This window comes from Strigops habroptila, chromosome 3 (assembly GCF_004027225.2).
Source record: "Strigops habroptila isolate Jane chromosome 3, bStrHab1.2.pri, whole genome shotgun sequence".
Lineage (NCBI taxonomy): Eukaryota > Metazoa > Chordata > Aves > Psittaciformes > Psittacidae > Strigops > Strigops habroptila.
In genome coordinates, this window is record NC_044279.2 from 73550432 (window position 1) to 73575320 (window position 24889).

At 44.5% G+C, this 24889-nt stretch overlaps 1 protein-coding gene across 3 annotated transcripts; it reads right to left on the reverse strand.

The window, feature by feature from the left end:
- Positions 1-6: 6 nt before the first annotated feature.
- Positions 7-18376, reverse strand: PRDM4 (PR/SET domain 4). Of its 3 annotated transcripts, none has more exons than XM_030479188.1 (11): positions 18076-18376; positions 16403-16536; positions 15591-15776; positions 12750-13544; positions 9225-9374; positions 7870-7988; positions 7052-7137; positions 5744-5871; positions 4894-5208; positions 2655-2823; positions 7-1209 (listed from the first exon to the last, which is right to left on the reverse strand). In XM_030479188.1, exons 1-11 carry the CDS (start codon positions 18084-18086, stop codon positions 900-902), a joined length of 2403 nt encoding a protein of 800 aa, XP_030335048.1. In that variant the 5' UTR covers positions 18087-18376; the 3' UTR covers positions 7-899. The 3 variants fall into 3 exon arrangements, with proteins under 3 accessions (XP_030335048.1, XP_030335046.1, XP_030335047.1); XM_030479186.1 differs by having other exon boundaries at positions 7870-8009; XM_030479187.1 differs by lacking the exon at positions 18076-18376 and adding an exon at positions 17414-17428 and having other exon boundaries at positions 7870-8009.
- Between the last annotated feature and the right edge of the window lie 6513 nt (positions 18377-24889).

Below are 24889 nucleotides of genomic sequence, written 5' to 3' on the forward strand. Positions count from 1 at the left end.
AAAGCATTAGAAAAGAGCCACATTTTTAATTTTTTCAAAGGCAAACAACCAAGTGAAAATACATCTTCATTCCATAAATAATATTAGCAGCAAACCCTTCCATCATTCTAGGTGGTACAAGGTTTACAGCATGAGAAGTAATATATGCTGTAAACACCATCTGAGCATCTGTAAGCCTCCTCCTTACTGAGTCTGTACGGTCTTTACCTCTTCACCTGCTGCCATGTTCTAGTGAACCAGAGCAAGAAGAGGCAATAACTGTTCTCCAAAAGCCAATGTCTGATTTTCTGTAGTGGGGTAATTGCTTTGTCTGCAAATGCTGATTTTGCTGATTTGATGGGGGCTTTTTTTCTTTAACCAAAGTTGTTTGGGTTTTTTTGAAAAGGAAACCTGAGCATTGCTAAGTCTTCGCTTTGTACCAAACCACATCCTTCAGTTAAAAAGTATTAAAAAGCAAAATACATCACCTGCCACCACCATTATTTTTTGTTCACTTCTCTCATTGTCATGGCTTTGGCAGTTAAGGACAGTTGGCTTACAGGTCACTGCAATCACTCACCTACATTTCTTCTGGTTTGTGGCTCTTTACTCAAAGGGCTATGCAAGGTGTGTCGTGTATCCCGGCACTGGATGGATTAATCTGAGTGATTTGGAAAAGGAAGTATGCACAGTGTGTGTGAAAAAGTCTCCTTGCCTCACATTTCCTTCTTAGCAACTCTTGTATGTGCATGATCCATTCTCATTCAGTGTTCTGGCTACAGTTTATCAAGCGGTGGTAGTGTGGAGATGAAAACAGAAGGAAAAATCCTCATTTGACATATGCTGTTGACTGGGAAAACGAAGAAGGTGTTTTTCCTTCCCAAGTTATAACATCCAAGGAAATTTCCTCTCACTTTTCTTCATTTGTGTCCAGAGAGGGCATCACCAGTTGAATAGACTCCATTGTTAATCCTACAGTCTTCAGTCCTCATAGAGTCTATTAATTCCTCCTCTGAATCCTCCTCCTCTTCCTCCTCTGGGGCTGACAAGCTGGATGTGGGGCCTTTACATATTTTTAAGTGGCGAGTGAGGTGATATTTGGTTAGATAAGCCTTGGAGCATTTTTCACAGACATAGTCCCTCTTTCCTTCATGTGAATTGAGATGCTTCTTCAGGTGATTTGTCCTCAGAAACAGCTTGTCACACTTGGGGCACTTGATCTGCCGTTCTCTGCAAGACATGATAAAGTTACAGTCTGCTCCTGCCACAAGGCAGCTGATCCTGTATTAAATAGTGGGGTGGGTGGTGACAGGAAGAGTAAAAGGGTCAGTCTTCCTCCTAAATCTTACTTTCAGTATAGTTGAAGGAGGAGCATACCAGAAATGACAGCGCTACTGCAACAGTAAAGTGTAAATACTGCTCTGTTTTCTCACCCAGTACACACACAACCCTCTTCTCTGCTCCTTCCCCCAACATCATTGGTAAAGGTCTGGCTTTTTGGGTTAACTGCTAGCTTGCACCCAACTGTTCTTCTTTCCCAATGATAAACTGAAGAAGAAAGAATTCTACAAGGGTTTTGTTTGTTTGTTGAGTAAGACCAAACTCTGGTTGAGCTCCATGTTTTGGCAGGGACAGAGATGTTGTCATGGTGGAAAGGTTGGTCTCCCATCTTCCCACCCTCCCATCCTGCATAAATGGGTGCGGGGGGAAGGAACAATAAAGAAAACAAAGCTGCGAGTGTTAACAACCCTCAGTCTGTAAATGCTGAGCAGAGGCTTACCAGGTTGCAGCAGTCAAATTCTGTAGATGACTGCAAAACACCTCCCAGCAGTAGTGCTCCTGGCTCTGGGCATAAGAACAAGCAGCAAAGCAAGTCTGTCTGCCTGCCTCTCACTCATGCTAGCTGCACTATCCTGTCTCCTAGGTAGCATGACAGAAGCAACAATCAGTTCCATGTGAGTGCAACAACCAGATGCTGAAAACAAAGTAAGCGAAAGGAATGGCTGTAGGCAAACAGCCTTTAAGGGAAGACCTTGTCTTGGGAGTAACTAAGCAGGATGGAGAAATTCTCACAGCTGAAGGAAAGATCTGGCCTGGCAGAGCTGAGGGGCAGGGGAAGACCTGTAGGTAACAGCAGGAGGACCTGGCAGTGGGTATCTATCTGCCCTGGCCATGGGCATCTCCCTGCAGGAGGAGCAGGAGACCAGGTGGATGTATGAGACCTGGGGGGAGATAAGAGCTGGGAATGGCTGCACCCCACCCCAGGTGCAAACAGAGAGGAAGACTTCACTAACCAGCTACTCAGGATAACATTGAGGCGTTCTGTGATTTTGATTTATAATGTGATTTATGATTGTGGTCATGTTCTCAGCAGAGAACTGAATGTAAATCAGCTAACCCCCTCTCTGCAAAATGATGAACACTCCCAAATGTCATTTCACAGGACAAGGTGCATGCCTGAAATTTACCATGTCATTAAAATACTGTGAACACTAGAATAGGACGATTTCAGCCAGTAACAAGGAATTTGTCCAGTTTGACTTCTCTGTCATTTCAGAGGATGAGCTTATACTCCCTAGGTCAAACTATTTGCAAACTGGAGATTCTCTCTTGGACTGTCCAGCTTTGTTATTTATTGCACTAGCCAGTCCAGCACATCCTGTGGGATCACTTACTGTGTGTGAGTGAGTACATGCTGCTTGAGGTCCTGCCTCCGCATGAACAGCTTTTCACAGTAATCGCACTTGAGGTTCTTCTCCCCGGTGTGGATGACCATGTGCGACTCCAGGTGAGCCTTCTGCGTGAACGACTTGTCGCAGAGGGTACAGCGGTAATTCTTCTGCCCTAGGATTGCAGATGTACACCCACAGACTGACAGCCAGTGTCCCAACAAATACAGTAAGCAAACAAGCCTGTCCAACTTCCCAGAAATACATTTTACCCCGAAGAAAAGCAGATTCGTTGTGAACAAGATCTGTTTCCTCCTGCAGTTCCTTTAGACTCACCATACGTTCTAGATTTAGCTATGCAAAAACCAGGCACAGAATCATTTGGAAATCAAATCACAGAATGATTTGGAAGGGACCTTAAAGCTCATCCAGTTCCAACCCCCTGCCACGGGCAAGGACACCTTTCACTAGGCCAGGTGGTCTACAAGCCCCTGTGTCCAACCTGGCCTTGAACACTGCCAGGGATGGGGCAGCCACAGCTTCTCTGGGCCCCCTGTTCCCAGTATCTAACTGTCAGTGTCCAGTGCATCTGACTTCATCATTCCCAAAGCTTTTCATCCCCCACGCTATGCCCCCAAGCCAAAAGCCCCACTTGATGCTACTGTTTCAAACCACTGAGCCCTTCATGCGATGCATGGTTATGCAGCTGGTGCGTAACACCTCTAATTCCTCTAATTCACTCTAAACACCTCTGATTCCGCCAGTGCACATGGTCAGTCAGCCTTTCCCATAAGATAGACTTTCTGCTTCTTGTCTACACCAGCTGTGCCTCCCTGTTCTGCATATCGAAACATCATAAAGTAGGCTTGTAATTTTTCCAGCAAAGAGATTGAGGCAAGCACTTAAAAAGACTAGGCTTATCCAAGATGAATTCTTGAGGAAAAATAATGGTAGCCTCCTTCTTAATAGTAGCCATGGTAGCCATTTAGTTACTGTACACTAGTACATCCCTATCTCCACTGATTTCCCACTGGAACTGTATCTGATGCCTTACCGGAGCCCAACTACATTTGGTGCGCTTCGTTGCCTTTGTCTGGAAAAACAAGTTCTCTTATCTAACAAACACAGGTACAAAGCTCACTGGCTCTTTGGTAACTTCTATGTTTTATCCCATTTTCCCACTTATCTGTAGTTCTCCCATTATTCTTTGCCAGAAATAGTTCAAAACCACTGCACACCACCAAATTCAGACGAAGTTTGAATATCACTAGACTCCCTCTCCCACTGAGTATTCTGTGGTTGTGTATAACACATTTGTACTTGATCAGTTTATTAAAACTCCTCACTGCTGTGCCCACAGCTTCCTGTGCTTGACTCAAACGCACTGAACTCCCAGTTTTATTTCCTTTCCAGCTTTGTGATTTGCATTCTGTAATTCCCAATAGTTGTTTCAACCTTACTGAAAAAATAGAGGCAGGAAGATCCACACTATTGCTAGCCTGTACTTGGCCTTCACCCTCTCCCCTATCCTCACACTGTGCTAAATCCATGCTTTTTGTATTTCTTCTCTTCTTAAACAGCTGAAAAATCTTTCACTTTTTTTAAACTCTTTTAATGCTCATTCACTGATCTGCTGGCAACATTCCCTTTATCCTCAAAGGCTCTAGTGATACCCAAATGCCCACACAAGTCAACAGCATGTTCCAGCTTCAGTTTTGATGACCCTTATCCACATCAGTCTGACCCCACAGTCATGAATTTCAATCTTGTGCCATTACCTTAAGATGAAAAACAATTCAGGCAGGAAAGAGGGGAAAGATCTCAGACTTTTTACCAAGGCCTGTAGTGACAGGACAAGGGGCAAGAGTTTTAAACTAAGAGGAGAGATTTAGATTTGACATAAAGAAGAATTTTTTTCACAATGAGGGTGGTGAGGAGCTGGCACAGAGTGCCCAGAGAAGCTGTGGCTGCCCCATCCCTGGCAGTGTTCAAGGCCAGGTTGGACACAGGGGCTTGGAGCAACCTGCTCTAGTGGAAGGTGTCCCTGCCCGTGACAGGGGGGTTGGACTAGATGATTTTTAAAGGTCCCTTCCAACCCAAACATTCTACAATTTTATGTTTCTTAGAGCTTAGATTTATGGGCACAAGCTATGCCTTGACAACTGGCCAAGGGATCAGAGAGAACAAGTCCTGCCCCAGTGTTTTACTAGCAGAGGCATCTCTGTTTGAAGTCCCCAGCCCTTACCTGTGTGTATCTTGAGGTGTGTCCGTAAGTTGCTAGGATCACTGAAAGCTTTGCTACAGAAGTCACACTTGTGCGGCTTCATGCCCATGTGCCCCATGAAATGAACGTGGAGCTTGGACGGGGAGATGAAAGCCTGGGGGCACATGGAGCACTTCCACTTCCTTTCCTTGCCGTGGCCTGGTCCATGGCTGCTGCTGTGCCCCTGACTGGGGAGGTGGCTGTGAATATGGCTGCTCAAATGGGCCTTGAAGTCCGCGTAGGAAGCACACTCCTTTCCACAGTGGCAGATGTGCACATCCGGATGTTCAGGTACGCCTTTGGGAACAAAAGCATCACTGTTACTGAGGCACAGCAAGGCCTAACAGAGTGTGATCCATGTTATCAGTCTGTGGTAACAAAACTAGATTTTCACCCCCGTTCCTCTCTGCTCTGATACCTGCTTTTCAGCTCTTTTAGGCAGACCATTTCTAACGTTTTGGGTGGCCAAACTTTGGAATGGTTTTGAGCACAGCTCCACCAGACCTAAATTATCATAAGCACAGGTAGGGGAGGATGGGAAAATCTTCAGCTAGCAAAACTCCCTTCGCACCAGGTGGATGAACAGAAGAAAACCCACCCTTTTTCTTTGAAACTGCAATCTTTTACTCCTAATCAGTGGAATTAGTGAAATGTTTCTTTCAAGTGATGGTAGTCTTGTAGCCACGGAATATAAAAGGAAACAGTGATGTGCACCACTAGGAACTGAGAAGGAACATAATGTACTTCAAGTGATGGTGCCCAGAGATGGCATGAAAAGGGAACTCAGGCTGAGTATTCCCTGCAAAGCCAACAAAGATGAGCACCTACTTACCAAGCTGTCGTGCATAGTCCCGACTGTAATAGAAGAGAAGCTCGTGTTCAGGTGGGATGTCCCGAGAGGTGCAGAAGTAAATCTTTCCATCGTGAGGATAAGCTACGAGATTCTGCTCTTCCCGGTTCCTGTGGCAATAATGACTGTTATGAAAAAAAGCCCTCCAGAAATAATGACTTTCTGAGAGAAAATAAAGAAGGAAATTCCTGCAAATAGGTAATGAGAGAACCTCAGTGCATGTCAGGACATAAAACCCTTCATGTCCGTCACTTCTGTCCTTCCTCATTAAAGGAAAGTAAAAGAAAACTGGACCTTGAGAGCCAATCTGCTCCACTAAATGACGTATTATTCACACCACTGTGGTATCTTGCTGAGAAAATTATTAATAGACATTGGAGTGGGTTGAGAGAGGAGAGTTTATGATCTCTTAAGAAACTACAAATATAATTAAATTTTACAAATTTACTACAAATTTAATTAAAAAAATTAACCTGCTTAAGAAACAGATAACACATAAGGGAGAAATAAATACTAGTAAAGTCTTAAAGCAAAATTAGCTTCAAAAATAACTCTTGAAAAGCATTTCCAAGATATGGTTATTCATCTTCTGAAGCTGTTTCTTGTGCATATTTGTTCCCAGTACCTGAAACCAGCAAAGCTGTCTCCCACTGCAATGGGAGATCAAGCTTTCAGTTCTTGACTCCTGCATTTAGCAGCAATAAAATGAACTGCAGGGAAAAACTACTTCGTGTCACAGAGCAAGAGGAAAGCCTTCTCAGTGGACCACATATGGAGCAATGCTGGATAGTTTTCATTGCAGGCTCCAGAAAGACTGAAAAGGACAGGTCTTGTGAGCTGTAAGAGCTTGGAACTTGGCCACAAGAACCAAGGAACACTTTGATGATAAATTATTAAAATCAAAAATACAATCAACATCAACTTCACAGATGTATCCAAAAGGAATGGGACAGAGGGAAGGTAGGAAACAAGCTAATACACAGTGAGCCAGTATAAAAATAACCCGGTTTAAAGCTTTAGAACAAGGGAAACAAAGTTCATGGGCAGGTTTGGGGCTGTTTTACTACAGCATGTGTACTGGTTCCCCTGTTACATTCTCCACTGGGTGCTCTGTTTCATTCTCCCCACCAGTCCAAAATGCCTCTATAACTCCTGAAGGGAAGGTTCCTTGGTCCCGAGCTCATTACCCTTCTGGGCAGCCAGTGCAGCAGTGTACGTTCTCCAGCACAGCCTCCTGTGAGCCCCCAGCTCAGACTCAAAGCTACTCAGCACAGTACAGGTGGTTCTCACCTGGCTTTGCGTACAAACATCATCCAGTTACATTCATTTTCATCAGTTGTAATGATGCAGAACTCCAGGACGCCGTTGTGGTAGATCTACCAGGAAAAAACAAATGCAATCTTAGGACAAAACACAGCAATAAATGCAGTGAAAGCCAGCTTCTTTCTTTAAGAGAGAATATGTTTATCTAGAACAAGCCAAGAGGTCTGCATTGCCATTGCAAAGACCACAGCCCTGTTCGCACTTTCCCCTTCACACAGGAATCTTGACCTCTCTGCTACCCAGGAAGTTAGAAAAACTGTTTATCAGCATCCTTCCTACGCACCACCTTTAGCTCCCAGCAGAAATGCATTTGGCTGCTTTTCTTACAAGCAAAGTCTTGTGAATAATAGTATCTGGGCAAACAGTACATGTTTTATTTATATAGATCAATTTTACTTTCTGAACATGAAATGATGGGGGAAAGAAAAGCTTTAAAGCAGCTTTCCTAAAACAAATCATTCATCACCTGGGGGGACTTTCAATAAACAAGGATACAAAACAAACAAGTGCTACCTAGTAATTCATATACAATCTCTACCGCAACTGCACACAAATAATGGAAACCACATACAGCCTTTTAAAAGAAAAGTTGTTTGTTATCCCTCAGAATTGATTACCAGCATATTACACAGTATACAGCTCTGCTATGCTAAGTATTAAACAATCAAACTGCATGAATTTTGATTTTTGGCAAGGATGATAATGTTAAATCTGATGTGTCATGTGGTGACTTTCGTCAAATAAAGGCATGCCTGCAGGCTCTATGGGCTGTAACATCTGCTGACCTTCCAGATGTGACTAGCTGCTTTGTCTGTCCAGTCGGCCACCTCCAGAGAATGGCTCTGCTGCCCGATTAAAGGTCCAAAACAAGTCCTTACAGGAATGGTTTCTCGTGTCCACACACCTATCAGTAGAAGACCGAAATCTGCAGAAATCAATTATTTAAACAACTAATTGTGCATAACAAAGAGGCAGGAGGTTTATGAGATAATGCTCCAGGGGTAATATATAGGCATAAGATCATCAAAGCTTCTACTTCACGTGTAAAACACACCTACGGCAGAGACAAGAACCACCACCACCACATGACACTATTGGGAGCCGCTTTGTTGTAATTACAGATGTTTATTTTGTTCGTCAAAAGCAAGTAATTTACTTTTCAGTAAGCTATAAAACTAAGATCCTAGCCACTGGTACCAGTTCAAGTTCTCATGGCACTTTCTGCAGAAGCAGAAAATACTACTTTCAGTAACTACATTTCGCCTACCTAATCCCCAGGAATTTCCAGAATTGTTGCTGGGCATTGTTAAGCAGCTTCTGCATTTCTCCCCAGAGGCAGCTGTATTTCTGTCATGGGCAGAGGGATTCCTGCGTGTATATTATTTATTATTAAACATTCATATATATATATATATAGGTCTACATGAATACACTGAATAGCTTTTAGGAGCAAACTGGAAACTAGTGCAGCTTGAGAAGATGTAATCTACTCTCAACAAGCAGCATCACTAAGCAAGCCAATAATCACATTCTTCTCTAGCCTTCAGATCCTTAGGGTATTGCACTGTACTCTTCGATTTCCAGGTGACAATGGCGTGAAACACAGTAACAAGGTCCACATCCAATGACAAGGTCACAGTCTACATGCCAAATGTAAATGAGGGGAAAAAAGAAAACAAACAAACAAACAAAAAAAAGGCACTCATGATCAATACTACAATGAGAGCATCCAGAAGACCCACAGGTAGCAATCCAGGCTGATGAACAAGCAGACAGAAATCTCCATTATTTATAACTGTTATCTTCCCCCAAACTGCAATTGCTGTAATGTTTTCTCATCTAAGTTGTGCCCGGGCTGCTTAGTGTGATAAAAATTAACACCATACCTTGCTTGTGCTCGACCTTATAAAGTATTTCAGTAATACTCTGTGGCAGCACCCCTAGAATCTACCTGAAGTCTAAGCAGTAACCAGAGAACAAGAAGCTCTTGCACAATGTAAGTCAGGGTGATTACAGAAGAGGGAACCACCTCTCTATTGCAGTGTGTGTTTCCCACATTAAAATCCCTGCGGTTTTGGATTTCAGGCAGTGAGTGTATTTTAAACCGCTGCATAGAAATAGAGAGTAATGTGATTCTTACCCGCTTCAGCTCCCATGATTGACTGCCGAAGGACGAGCTGCTTAGGGAGAGAAAGCCTGGCTCGGCTCTCTATTGGGGTGTCAGGGACAAAGGTGACGGGCCCATGATCTGGGCAGTCTGATGGATATGCCTTGTCACACAGTGTGCACCCTGCAGAGAGGGGAAGGGACAACAGGGATTAAAAAGATGCAACAGCCCCCACAGTGCAATCAGGTTCCTCCCATTATACTTCAGCTGTGCTCCTGCCAAAGGCTGCTTCTATCTGGTTTAACTTGTCAGCTTTACTAGTGTAAAACTAGTAAACCAAGACAAACTAGCTTTTACTCAGAAGAATACAAAGCACACTATTACAGCTGGGCCCTGACATACATATCACCCATGTCACCGATCCTATCCAATTCAGATCAAATGTGACGATCCCCACCTACTTTCCTGATGGTAAATTAATCACCTCTACTCTTGACTATCCCTACTTGGAGCAATCTAGCAGTGGGACAGAGTCCACACTTCACCAAAAGTATGGCAAAACGGATGGTAGTCAGTCTCACTGGAGCTGGCAATAATTCTTTGGAAGATGATGGAAGAGCCACTTTCTCTCTGATCACAAGTAAAATGACCTTTATTGGCAAAAAAACCCAAGCCATACCAAAGCAAACACTTTCTAACTGGTTATGTTTTTGGAATTTACCAGGAACACAAGAGTTTTCTTGCATGTAGAACCTCAAGGATATTCATGCAAAGGGACAGTAAAGTCTTCTTGCTAAAATTTGTCTAATTTGAACCTACAAATCCCCTAATTCCCATTTAAATTCAGACAATACGTGAATCTTCATAGCAACAAAAAAAATGACCTTAGTGCTGCTTTTGAAGGACTCACTGCACTAAACTCATACAGTGTTTCTCTATGGGATGCCACAGAATGGAACAGAAACAAAAGCCCAAGAAGAATCACTTCTCCAATCAATCATTCAGCAATAAGTACTGCTGAAAAACAAACCACTGAAAGTCTTCTAACAAATCTAATAAATTCAGGAAAAAGTACAGCATAAAATGCTCTCATCTAGAAAAACTATGTCATTTTAATTCTCTATGAATGGAGCAACCAACACCTATACAGCAATCACCCTCCTGATAAATCATTCTTCTTCTGAAGAAAGATGCTCAGCTAATTAAGCAAGATCTCCACAAAGACCTTCTTTGGCCTCTTGATGACCCAACTCCAGTATAAGAAACCTATCACAGAAGTAGTCTTCAGTAGGCAAAAACAGCAGCTCCATTATTAGTTGTTCAAAGAGCTTTTAGGGACAATATCTTCATACATCAAGGTACCAGAATCTGTCCCCATACAAGGTACAGTTTAAGCAACTACACAGTTACAGATAGGAAGGTATTTAGAAAATTATTAGGTAGAGCTTATACAAGCATTGCTTCATGTGCACAGATAACACATAGGAGCACAGCAACAACAACTGGACTTGACTAATGAGAAACACTACTTGGACCCATTGTTTTTAAGCACTGCCTACCACACACCACTACAGGTGTGTGGAGAGGTCTAGTCTCAGGGAGAGGCAAAGAGGAAGAAAAGCAATATCTAGGTATGTGACACCTCCACGTAGAAGGGTTTTAAGGATTCATACATTTTTAAGAAGTTGAAACAAAAAATCCTACATTCTGCAGGAAGCAAAACACACCGTTTCCTTTCCACTTCTGTCCTTGCCAATTCATAGATAAATTAAAAAAAAATCACAGTGATTACTTCTCTGATTTGGGTACACAGAACTCCAAGCAAAGATCAAAGAAAGGGCTACTTAAAAGTTTCACAAACATTTAGGACTGTAGCAAAGGCACACTGTTTCCTTCCTGCTTAGAACTACAGTATAAAATGTTTTTTGACAAGGGCCCTGACTCCTGCCCTCTTAATAAGGAAAAACCACCAAGAGGCTCTAAACCAACTCCTTCTCCTCCTTGCTATCACTTGTCTGGACACAAATTCATGTTTTATTCAGGAGAAGTTTAAAAACAACAAAAAGTTAAAATTTAAACCTTCCTAAGTCAAAGACCTATTTTGCAAATCACATGAAAACAGTAGGCATGCAACAGCTGCTATAACATCCTACCAATGGGGACCATCATCTGGGAAATATGTTTTAAGCATAATGACAAGAGGCTGGCACATCAAACCTCACTGAGGTAAAAAAGAGAAGTGATTTCACCGGGAGCATGTTGGATATCATAGTATTTTGACCATTATTTGTTCAACATGCAACAGATCCGTGTAAGAATTTCTGAGTGCATCAACTGTAAAACTCTTCCTCTAGGAATCCCACAGAATAAAAGTTTTAATTCAGATTCACTTTGCACTAAACTGCACCTCTCCCATTGCTAACCAAGGCACTATTTCTTTCCACTCCTTAAAAAATGTTCTGCAGGCAAAGCTTGTCACAAGGCTCAGCGCTCAGCACTCAGCAATGCCAACACAACTAACAAAACTCAATATAAAAGCTGGCCTTACGCAACAGGACAAGTAACAAGCAACAGGACAAGAGGTAACGGCCTCATGCTGCACTAGGGGAGGTTTAGACTGGATACTAGGAAACATTTCTTCACCGAGAGGGTGGTCAGGCATTGGAAGAGGCTGCCCCGAGCAGTGGTGGAATCACCATCCCTGGAAGTCTTCAAAAACTATGCAGATAAGGCCCTTAAGTGACATCATTTAGTGGTGGCCTTGGCAGTGCTGGGGTAAAGGTTGGACTTGATGATCTTAAAGGTCTTTTCCAACCTGGTTGATTCCATGATTCAGTGGCAGGAAGCCAGACATTCCGTGGGTGGAAGTTCAAATCTCTCTCCCACCAAATGAGAACTTCGCAGTTCTCCAGCACCACTCTTTGAATGATGTCAGGACTGAGAGAGTGCAATGTCCAGTGTTCCTCTCTTCCTAGGAGATCAACTAACCTCTGGACTGAAGTCCTTTGATAAGAATAATTGGAAATATTTAAACTTCCCTCCCTCTCTGGTCTTTTTTTCCAGCAGGTCCTGTTAAGAACAACATTTTCATGATGATTGTTCATAGTTTAATAAAAATTTTGACAAATCACCTAACGTCATACTCAACAACTATACCCACATTTGTATGGCTTGTTGTGGCGTTTACTGTGTTTTTTCAATGGAGCAAGAGTCATTTGTGATGTGACTTTAAAAAACAGAAGTCTTACTGCAAAGGGTAATATCAGCACACCACAAAAGGCTAGAGGTTCATAAAAAGCCTCAGCTTTCAACCTCAAGGCAATATGGAAGATGGATACAGAAAGAATGACACTAAAACATCTTATTATGTCCACTTCCAAATACTGTCATTTCAGCATGGTTAATCTGCCACTGCAGATGTTCCAACTTTCGTAGACTTGTTAAATAACTATGTTTCTTCAACCAGAAATCTTTAAGACTAGCAACAAGAGTCCTATCATCCCACCAGACAACAGCTACTTAAACCCTACCCCAAGAAAGCAGGAAATGCCCACTCACATATGGTAAACAAGGTTGCCATGTTCTCCTTGTTCGAATTGGAATCTTCCATTTGCAGAGAGGACGGTACGAAGGCAAGATTGTCTGCAGACACATCCACGTGACTTGGGCCCATGGGTACTTCTTGATTCATGGAAGAGACTGCCACTGGCTCGAGGCTGAGGCCCACTTCGTGCAAGGCTACTGAGTCCAGAGAAGCTAGGTTGTGTGAGGTAGAGAGCGCCACACTCACGGAGTTGGTGCTCATGGCCACAGTATGAATGGAGTCATTTAGTGTGCTGTCCGGTATTCCTGCCACCCGCCCAGCCATGTGGTCAGGCTCCATGACGACAGGGAGTTCCAAAGTGCTACCGTGAATGGGAATGACACCGCCATGTCCCACAGGGTCCGATGTCAAGTTACTCCCCACCGTGTCTACAGTTAAAGGTTCGTGGCTCCGGGAGCCGTTTGGGATCTGCGAATGATCCCCGGCTACGTCATCCATCGTAAGTTCCTCTGCCATCCCATCTGTAGAGATGGGGCTGGTGACCCTCGATACGCTCTCCATAGTGATTGTAGTATCCAGCGCTACCTCATGGCTGTCATTAGGGTGCAGATTTTGAGCACCGTGGGTGTTCACTGTGCGGGAGTCCATGGAGACAATCCCTGGTTCCAGCCCCACAGTTCCACTGGGCTGGTAGGGATCTAGGGCTGAGGGATTGCTGGGGACTGACAGTGCCGGATTGCTATCCACATTTATAGTGTTGGGATGGATGTACTGAGGCGGAGGTCTGTCAGCCAAGTAAGATAAGATACCTGATAGAATGAGAGGGGGAAAGAGAAGAGAGTGAGATGATAGCAGTTTTTAAATCTTGAACTAAAATATCCCACCATCGCAGCATAGCATGTTAAGACCTAGATCCTTGAAGACATGTTCTTCACATTACATCCAATTAAAAAACACTAATTCTAAAACATGGTTCACAAACATATGCCGACCCAACACTCCTGTCAAAGCATCATTTGACAACAAATACAGAGCTCCATCCAACAAGGCGAGGCTCTAGTTACATGTCAAACCCTGAAGAGCCAAGCAACAAGCTTCTGGCAGCGTTTAACCTAGGCTCTTCAGTACAAAGACTGAATCACATTTCTTATGAAATACCTCACAAAGGATGAAGGACTGCCAGTAGAATCTAATATTTCATAATCCCTGGTTCATCTCTGCTAGAAGTAGAAACAGTTCTCCACGATACATCCTTTTTGCTTAGGTATTTAACAACGACTAATTCCTTCCCCTAAGACTAAAGTGACACAACTGTCCATCTCAGAGATCATCAACTGCAATTCTGAAGGACCAAGATAAGGTCTCTCAAAGGTATTGTGAGTCATCTGCTCTCTTTCCTTACGTGAAAACTATGTTATTTCTCTGGAAACAATAGCCCAGTAAATCAGAAACCCTGACATCTTTTCTGGTAGTTCTGGAAAGCTTCTCAACATCAATCAACCTTGGAACCTAAGACACAAAGAAACACTAAGCTGTATTTACATGCTACCAACTTCTCTTGTTGGATAAAGCTAAAAAAAAATCTTTGGAAGAAATACATCAGCACATTCAAGTAAACAGCAGTGGCAGAGATGGATTTTGCAGATTCTGCAAGATCTGAGCCAGCACATTTCTTTTTAGCCTTGAACCCTACCAGCCATTTGTTCTGTAAAAGTTTTCCATTTAAACATGTCCGTTGTTACACGGACACAAGCATGGATATGCTTTCTACAGCATAACCCCATTAAAAATGGCTAAGCCAAGAAATGGACAATTTAATTTTACCAGCTGCATCAAGTATTTCTGCATGCAATGCTGCCTTGTGGCTTGAACAAGGAGGAGCCTTGACAACAGTAAGATGACTGACAGAAAAGCCCTATGAAACCTCAGACTAAACATCACACAAACTAAAAAGAAAAGAAAAAAAACCCCACATTTCTGCATAAATTATCCCAGCTCAGAAGAATGGCAAATACCTTTGGTCCCTAAATGCACTGCCACCTCTTCTACTCTTTCCCCACAAAATGGGCAGGCATGTAATGCAGTAGGAAAGGTTACTCCTAAACAGCTGGTGAGCTCAGCCACTAGTCAGCAGGTAGCTAGATGAGATCTGGGCTGCTGTATTTCTTTTCCTAACCTAGGTTGAACTAACAACACTCACTGGGTGACCTTGAAGAGATTTACCTACCCCTTTCCACCCTGCCAATCTTAGCCACGAAACAAGGACTACATTTAAAGCTCAAATTTCTGTGTCTTCATATACTAACATATATAATTCTACATTTATACTCTGAAACACATGTGAGACAGGACTCAAGACAGAAATCAGTATGTTAGACCTTTGGAAATCAACCTTGACCAAAAATGAAGAAAACTATGTCATAGGCTAAACTGGTGAGAAAGACCCCAAACTCCTCAGCTGGCAGCTTGCTCTTTTTGACCTTTGAACTACTGCAACCTACTATTATGCACATATTAAGTATGGCTTCAGACCACAGGAGGAAAAAAAAAAGAAACAGCTTTCAAACTACAAGCCATCTGAGATACAAAACAGGCATGCTTTGCTTTCTAACAAAGCAGCAGGAAGAGTGATAAGAGGTTAGGTTTAAGTAGAAAATTACCTACAATTCTCTTCATACACACGTATAGCAATATGAGACCTGAAAATAAAGGTGTGTAAAATGACACAACAGACTCCAGGCAAACCCAGGGAATCTACAGCTCTGCAAAACAGTCAGTCTCACGTGTTTCAGGACAGAAACAGGTAGCTCTTAATTTAATATATATCGCTCTTCCCATCTATCAGCACCACTTACCAGGTAGAATGTGTCTGAAATAGCTGCTCTCCAGGTGAGGGTATGGTGGTGGAGGTAGGGTGTAGTTTCTCTCTGGTATACCACACATCACTCCTCGATCCCCAATACCCATTGGGAGCATCAGAGACAGAGCAGAGGGCAAGGAACTCAAGGAGGGGCCCAAGTTTGGAATGGCAACAGGCAAGCCTGCAAAAGAAAATGCCCATTTAAATTCAGTGGAAGTACTTGAGTTTACAAACACATAAGCTAACAAAGAGGTTACTCAGGAGCTCCCTATGGAAGTACAGTACGGTATTGTCAAAGGTGGCAAGCTTCAAAGAAAGGGTTACAATTATCACAACACCAAGGGACATGCCTGAATGTGACTAGATCTTTTTTTGATACATTTTGTAGGGCCTCTTTCTACTTCACAGCTGTAACGGACTTTTGCCTCTGTTGCCCCCTGAAGGAAAGAGCTAGGAAAACAGTTCTGCTTTACAGGTGAAAAATCATTATTTTCACTGATTGAAGATAGGCATACACGGGGACAGTTTGTATTTCAAAGGATTATACTACTACCCACCCACAGTGCAAACCACTCCATTAGAACAAAAACGAGACTCCCATTAAGGCGTAAGTCTGGTAAGCACACATCCCTTTTGCTTTGCCCACCAATGTCTTATGGTCTACCCTTTTCCATACCACCTCATTTCCTGCTGTAAAGACATGACTTGCTATCGGAGCAAGCATTGGTACCTAGTTATGAACATTCGTGTGACAGTCAAACACTGAGCATGAGCTGCAATACCCTCTGTGGGAGCTTTCCCCATTACCTGGTGCTGGTATGGCGTTGTGAGTGGGTGACGCTGCCAACCCCAAGTGACTCCCTGAGACCGGCAGGGCATTGCTCACAGAGGATGAGGTCAGCTGGTCCATCCCTACAGGACTCAAGTTCATTTCATTCATTCTGAGGGCAGGGAACAGAGAGGGGAGGGGAAAAAGAGAAAGAGAAGCAAGAGCATTCCTGATTACTGACTGTACTGTGCTGAGGAAGGGCTGAGCGAACAAACTCAAAATCAGATACTAACATGTTAAAAACTCTGCCTTAGAAAGCTAAGTATAAAGTACATCAGCCACTCACACTGTGCTCACATAATGATCAATACATATTGATTATATCAGATAGCAGTAACCAGGATTAAAAAGCCAGGTCAAAAAGACAGATCAGACCCTAGCTTTATCCTTGCCATCCAGAAAACAAAGCCTTACTCCTAGTTGTCAAAGCCACTGTGATTACAGTATTGTGAACACAGATCTATTTGCAAGCTGAATGTCACCATTATTTGGACAATGACATCTGATTTATATTTCATGACTTCTGGACACCATGTTTATGTTCAAAAAACAAACCTCTGGGGAGAGGAGGGGGAAAGATCACTTAAAATTTGCAATGGACACAAAACCTCTAATTCGAGCCACCGGTTCAAACCAGGCCAGTAGGGACAAGAGTCACCGCTGCAGAGTTTTAACAGGCTGCCTCAGTCTGGTTCTGCAGACATATCACATGCTCCTACCACATCAAAAATTGGCACCATGGATGACACTGTATTTCAGAACGATCAACCAGTCGTTCTTGAGTGCCTGCAACCTCTTAAGCTACTCAAGTGGGCACATACCACATGCATGGCTCTAATGCTGCAGAAAATTCCAAGCTGCCCAACAGCCCAAATCCCCAGCCTTGGGAGAAAACACACCACATCCCTGCCCTGGGGTGTCAAGCTGCACATACAGCCTGAACCAGTCCACGGGGATGGGGACACCGAGGAGACACGGTCACCTCTCACCTGTCAACAGCGTTGCCAGCTCTGCCCACCCTGGCACTCCTGCCCACACACCAGCTCTCATCGGCGGTTCCTAGGGCCAGGAAGGCCGGCTGCCCCCGCTGCGGTCACAACCCCAGCAGCAAAACCCCACACCGGCTGCGCCTCTCACATGCCCTCTGCAAGCAGCAGGCCCCAGCTTTGCAGTACCGACAGAGAGCTGGAGCTTGGGTTGACACTCGGGCAAGGAAAGGTACCGCTCACCCTGGAGAAACAGCCAAATACACCCAACTCACGCAAGTTAACCCGAAGGTCTGAGCCGCTCAGAGTCACCGACTTTCACGTCGCTCCTGCCCAGTTTTCGCATCGCAAAGCCTGCCCTTGTCAACCGCCCCACTCGATCCAGGACAGCTTTGCAGGGACGTCGCCCAGGGCTCCGGCTATCCGGCGGGGCAGAGACATGCCCCCATCCCCGGCCCAAACAGCTGCTGAGGGCGGTGATGCCCACGGGAAGGACCCGCCACCTTCTCCCCGGGACCAAGCCTCGGGGCCTGCGGGAGGGCTGAACGCTTTAGGGACCCCCTCCCCTCCTCGCCCCTCCGCCGGGGTGCGCGCCGCCGTCGCAAGGCCCGAGGTGCCCGGTACCCGCCCGGCCCACCTCCCCCGGCTCCCCAGCGGACGCTCACCTGGGGTGCATGGAGCCCGGCGCCTCTCCCGGCGGCGGAGCAGCCGCAGCTGCATCAGGGCCCTCAGCCCCGGCCCGCCGCCGCCCCTCGGGCAGGCGCCTGCCCCCGGCCCGGCCGCAACCACCGCCACCGCCGCCGCCGCCTCCTCATGGGCGGGGCCCCGAGTGGCGCGGGCCCGGCCGCCGGTGAGGGGGGAGCGCGGCGGAGGAGGCGGGAGAGGGAGGCGGTGATGGCGGCGGCGGCGGCGGCGGCGGCAGGAGGGGGACGGTGGCCGCTTCCGCCGCCGAGCGCCACATCCAGGAAGCGGCCCCTCCGCCCCGGGGCTCGGCCGCTTCCCTCCTGCCGCCGCCGCCGGCGGGGCTCATCACGGCGCGGAGAGGCCGCCCGGGGGTGCCGGCGGGGCCCGCCCGGTTCCCTGTCATCCCTGGCAGCCGCCGGCCCGCCGCTGCCCATGCCGACTCCCTGGCAGCCGCCGCAGGGCTCGGCACCACCACCGAGCTGGAGGCCGGGCCGGCCTGCCTTGGGGGTACCTCGGCGGCGTTTCGGCCCCTTCCACCGCCTTAGCTCCAGATTGTTTCCAGCACTGGGGTGGGAGCCGCCCAGGTAGTTCTCCCGTTTCGGAGGAGCATCTCGGTTGGCACTCTGCAGGCATAAAGCGTCCTCCCCGGCCTGGTTGGCTGACCAAAACCCTCGCCCCTGTTGCATGCACTGCCTCTTTCAGAAGGTGCGATGCTCACTCTGGTTTTCCACACAATAGTCGCAGCTATCTCACTGCGTTCTCATTACGCCCTCGTGTCTGCTGTCATTAGAGGGTTGTGGTTCATATCTTCTGGTACCATAAGTCTGTATGTCCCCAGCTGCCTTCTGGACAGCAACCATTGTTCGATTATCTAGGATTTATGGTTGGTACAATTCCGGCTAAGGCTACATTGCAAAGGGATGTCTTGATGTGTGCAAGTAGTTTCGTAGCTTGCTTTCGCCTGTGACACATGGATATTCATCACATACACTGCTCAAATCAATCTACAAGTTCCTAAGTGCCGGGGCGGACAGCTGTTTCCTGAAGCACCATAATGTGGTTCTGTAGTTTGATCATGCCTGACGCTTACGATGCCTTATTAAATAAGACATCCCTTGATAGGATGTCAGCACAGTAGGAAACTTTAGGTATTTTTCTGCCCACTATCTTTTGATCTAAAGAGCATAAATGTAGGATCTGGAAGGGTCATTCCAGTTCAGTACAAACCCATTGGTTCTTCTAGGGGTGGAAATATGCTCTCCTCATTTGGCTTTAGCTGTCAAAAAGCAAGACACCTTGTATACTCTAGTTCTTCAGGCTCTTTCAGTAGGTGAAGGAGAGAAATAGGCTGCTGCATAGCGTGCTTCATCCCACCCTAATCTAGGTGTCTGGGATGGGTGAGAAGAATTTGGAGCTGCTTCTCTGTGTCTATGGCCTTTAACTGGGACCTGCGTAATTAGTTTAGCCCAAATATATCACTTCTAGAGAACTACATTTAAGCAGAGTAAATCCAGCTCTCTGCCATTCATGACCAAAACAATGACCTTATTTAGTTTATCACATACCCTACAACATCTCCTCCACTAAGCTGGGTAATCCTTACTCTAACCATGACTGAGTGTATCTGATTTGGCTCACAAACATATTTCACCAAGAAAGAACTCATCAAATCCTCAGGTTTTTAGGGACTGCTAAGCTTGTGATGCGGGGGGTGGGGTGGTGGTGGTGGTGGTGATCTGTGCTTCATTTTTATGTGCGTAGTACCACATATTCACATGGTTGGTGCTAATACTTCACATCTTAGAAACCCCAGCAAATGATTACAAGCCTAAGAGTCTCCCTCTTCACATTGCATTACTCAGTACATAGGAGATGACTGGAGACTTTCCGTTTTCAGTTGTCATCCTTACAACTTTACAGTTATACTCAGCACATCCCAGTTCTGTCCTGAAATGCTAGGTTGTCCCAAGCTCTCAGCTTGTCTTAACGCTGATTATGATAGTATAATTCTAGTGCTGAGCTGCCCTGGCGCTGAAATCCTTGTGCTATTTCAACTGTCTGAGCTGAAAGTAATACTTTGAGCCTATGAGACAGGTTGGATGTCATTGTACGCAGATAAGAGTGTTTTTTCCTACTGTCAAACATGAGTCCTCCGAGATTCCAGCTTTTTCTGTAGTCACTTTACTCCCTTGAACGAGTGATATCTTAACTACCAGTTTAAAGCAGAAGTATCAAAGGAAGCCAGTGATAATATGAAGTGTCACTGAATGAGAAATTAATCTGTGTCTACAGAGATGTACGCTGCACGCTCAAGGTATTGTGATAAAACACATTTGAGAACTGTTTCTTCTGCAAAGGAAGATATTTTTTTATATACCAAACACTTTTATTACATGTGAAGTGTTTTGATAAGACAACTGCACTATGTCCCCTGAAAGCTTAGTTTATTGACATTTATAGCAGTATTTGCTGCGTGAGGAACAAATTGCAGAGCTATTTTTCAAGTAGTCTTCAGATCCTGGAGATGTACTGAAAGGTAAGGGAGACTCATGAAATCACAGGGGAAAGAGACGCAGTAAGCACGCTTCAGTCCTTCTCTGTAGTGTGAGCAGAAGCCCCTGCTGGACTGTGCCCACATCTCGATACAATCAGTTCTCTTCTGCTGTTGCAAACCTGCCGTTGGGTTCCTTCTCAGGGCGAACAGAATTACACTGAATAAAGATTATTCAAAAAGCCAAGGTTGAAACCAACTGTTTTAACATCAAAAATCCAAATTTCTCACCACCTTTTATTGGCTTGTCAGTGCTTTTCAGGCCTGTATTTTGGTGATAGTCACTGCATGAGAGCTGGATAGTTTAGGTGCAGCTCTCACTTCTAGCGATAGAGCTGGAAAGAGATGGCTCATGCTTAAGGATAAAACAGGACTAGAGGGGCACAGAACTACTCAATCCTGTATTCCTGGATCTCAGTCTAAATTGCAGTTATTACTGTAATTATGTGGTATGCAGTTAACAAGAGAAACTGCTAATTTCACAATTTTATATCTGTTAATGAATTGCAGCAGCCCAGACAAACTATGATATGTATTATAAATATTAGAATGGAGTGTAATTACATCACAGTAAAATAAAACAAATCATAGAATTATAGAATGGTTTGGGTTGGAAGGGAGCTTAAAGCTCATCCAGTTCCAGACTCCTGCCATGGACAGGGACACCTTCCACTAGAGCAGGTTGCTCAAAGCCCCGTCCAACCTGGCCTTGAACACTGCCAGGGATGGGGCAGCCACAATTTTCTGGACAACCTCTTCCAGTGTCTCACCACCCTCACAGTAAAGAACTTCTTCCTCATATCTAATCTAAATCTACCCTCTTCCAGTTTAAATCCATCCCCCCTTGTCCTATCACTACATACCCTTGTAAAAAGTCCCTCTCCATCTTTCTCGTAGGCCCCCTTTAGGTACTGCAAGGCTGCTATAAGTTCTCTGCAAAGCCGTCTCCAGGCTGAACAAGCCCAACTCTCTCACACTGTCTTCATAGCAGAGGTGCTCCAGCCTCCTGAGCACCTTTGTGGCCTCCTCTGGACTCGCTGGAGCAGGTCCACGTCCCTCTTGTGCTGGGGGCCTGAGAGCTGAACGCAGTACTACAGGTGGGGTCTCACCAGGGCGGAGTAGAGGGGGAGAATCATTTCCCCCAACCTGCTGGTCATGCTAATGCACAATGTTGTGAGCGTTTCTTTTTAAACTCCTGATGTAGCTGCTTCTTCCTTCTCAGTAATGTGTTCACAGGTAAAATAGTTGAGACACCATCTATTGGGAAATAGGCGGACTTACACGCGTTCAGCTGACTCTTATGTTTCAACTACAATATTCCCATGGATGACTTTCTTTTCAGACACAGAGGGACACAGTGTCAAGGAGGATCTGTTGCTTTGAGTAGTTCAAAGTAATTCAAAGCAATCACTGTGTAATGTCAGTAGTGTTATTCATGATTCTTGTGGGAGTGTGAATGAGTTGAGGGTTCTTTTGTGCAAAGATTACATTCTTGTAGATACTGTGTTAGGATATATGCAATTAAAACCACAACTTAGTTAGATCTGGAAGGAAGATGCCTCAATGTTTTGTTTTTAGGTATGTCAGAAATATTTTCCATTCATTTTGGCTGGTAATTAGGTGAAGTAAAAGGAAGGAGAGAAGGAAGGGAACCTGTTTGAATGCCACGGTCACTGGAATATGTAGTCTTCCAGCATCCCCATTTAAACTTTGTATTTAAAAAAAACCCATCAAAAAAACCCAAAACAAATGAACAAAAACAAACCAAAGCAAAACATACTATATATATATATATATATATATAAGCAGTACAACTTCTGCCATTGCAGAACAGTGAATAACACCTGGTTTGTACCACCTGGAAAGCAAACCAGGCCATCTGCTTTGTATCAGCACAAAGGATATTGCATTCTGGGGTAAAAGCATCATCCAGGCAAAGGTGTGAAAAGGAGTTCATTGGATTAACAGTGTAAGAAAGAAGATCAAAGGTTTGTCTTAGAAAAGGCAAGAGTCTTAGCCTACTCTTAAAATTAAAAAGAATGCGTATTAGCCTTTCCCTTTGGTCGGCCAGTCCTGCTACTTTCACTAAGCCTGCATGTGCAGACACGTTGAGAAGGGTCTGCTTTGCACAGAAGTCGATACAGGAGTGATACATTGCTTTAATCCTGCTTGCGCTCTCAACAAGGACCTTCAGTGGGATGTAAGGTGCATTGGCCTTGTGCTGGCTCCCTGCCCAAGGGCAAATCCCTTTCTGAGCAAGTGACATTAGATTGTCAACAATGATAGAACAAAAGCCTGTGGCATATTTTCTTATTTCTCTTGCACACAGACAAAACCAGAGTCTCATTTGATATGAGATCAGCTTCAATCATTCAGATTCGTAAGTAACATTTACCTGTAATTTTTCTTCATGTATTTCTCTAAATGATGAAGTGTGGATTTTCCTGTAGGAAGAGCAGATGTCTCTTTAGTACAGGTGCAATTCTGACACTGTGGGTAGTGCCGGTGACTTGCATTTACAGTAAACATAGAAAAGAGGTGTGGTGGCAGGGAACAGTGCATTTGCATGACAGAACTGAAATGTAACCCTGCCTTTTGAACATTGCAAGTCTTCAGGCAAGGTCATGGAGAGCTGTGAAATGATCTGGCATCTGAGACCACCAAGAGGCATGCTTCCATTTCCTCACAGGAATACTGCCAGAGAGCAGCATTTTAAGTGTAATGATGACACAAATTAAATGTCCTTTTCCTACTTCAGCTATCTGGCTAGAGGCTGACATCCTCTTTGTTTTAAGAAAACTTTAGGTCCTGGTCTAGCTTAGTGCTAAAGTGAATGAGTTATTTTCATTTGAGCATTCATTTCTGAAAACATTTCCACTGAACAACAGAGTTTATAGTGCAAGTGAAAAGTCTGGACTGTTCAACTGTTTCCAAGGTTTTTTTAAAAGGCAGAAAAGCTCTCATGATCATTTGATCTGAAATGAGTTGTACATACCATGGGGCGTTCCCCAGTAATTCTTGCCTCACACCCATACCTTCCATCTGAACTATGGCACGTGTTTTAGTAATATATTTATGTGTGACTGGAAAAGATCTCAACCCCTCATGGAATGCATTAGCTAACTCTTAGGTAATGCTACAAAACCTCCAGCTTCAAACACCAGCCCTTGCTAGGCAATGTTAGTGATGGAGGCAAAAGTAGATTGGCAGTTGCCCTGGCTTATGAGCCATTTTGGTGTTTGTCGTGGTTTGAACCCAGGACAGTGCTGATCCTGCCCCTGGCATAAACTAGAGTCCAGGATTGTTCTCACTCATGTCTGTCCGGAATGGTCTGCCTGTATGTTCATCATACTTTGAAGATTATCATTGTTTTTTGAAGCTGCAGAATAAGCCAGCAAAGATATACAAAGGCTGACTTGAAAATGCACACTGACATCATGCTGCTGGTTTCTGACTCAGCAGAGAGATAAATGTGTTTCTCGGAGTGGAGGATGTTGTTTCAGTTATGTTTCTGAGGTAGTTTGGCATGAAAGACTGAACAGGGTGGAAACTTTCACTTTGAGCAAAAGAACGGTTCTAATGGAGTCTGCGTGCTTGTACCTTTTCATGTCTATCCCTTCCCACAGCTCTCCCAGACCAAACAATCAACTCCCCAAATTGATGATGGCAAAAAAGAGAAATTTAGTTAACTGTGAAGATGTGTTTTCAGAAAAAAATTGTAACTATGGAGCTTTTGAACAACAACGTGGGAAAAGTCAAAGACCCTCCAGTTGCTGCAAAAGAAGATCCCAACACAATGCGGTTAACTTAGAGGAAACGCACAGATGAGGACACTATGCCCTTATAAACTGCCAGAAGTCCTTGTCCTTTGTCCTCCTCTTCTCCTTGTCAAGCTGCCAGCACACTGGAGGATGCAGCGCGGATCTGGCACAGTCAAGAGAGATTTTCAGCTCCCCAGTTAAAGCAGTGTTATGGTCCATCAGGTAAGACAATGCATATGTAAACATCTGGTAATAGCTATGCAGCAGCCAAGCAGGGCATCACCTTTGTTTTTGTTTTTCTGAGGCAGGTGCTCATAGTGATGACCAGAACATACCTGCAATCAGCAGAAACATGCAAAATGTTGAAGATTTTTTGAAAATGCTCATGTTCAATTTGTGAAACTCATGTTTCTTGAAAAAGCCACTCTTTCGGTGAAGAAAACAGTTTTCCTCTTATTGTATGCACGTATGCATTCTTGATCT

Coding starts and splice junctions, on each gene's coding strand:
- PRDM4 (XM_030479186.1), bottom strand. Junction 5,872..7,051: donor ATGTTTGTACGCAAAGCCAG/GTGAGAACCACC, acceptor TTATTGCCACAG/GAACCGGGAAGAGCAGAATC. Junction 2,824..4,893: donor ACACCTCAAGATACACACAG/GTAAGGGCTGGG, acceptor CTGCAATCCTAG/GGCAGAAGAATTACCGCTGT.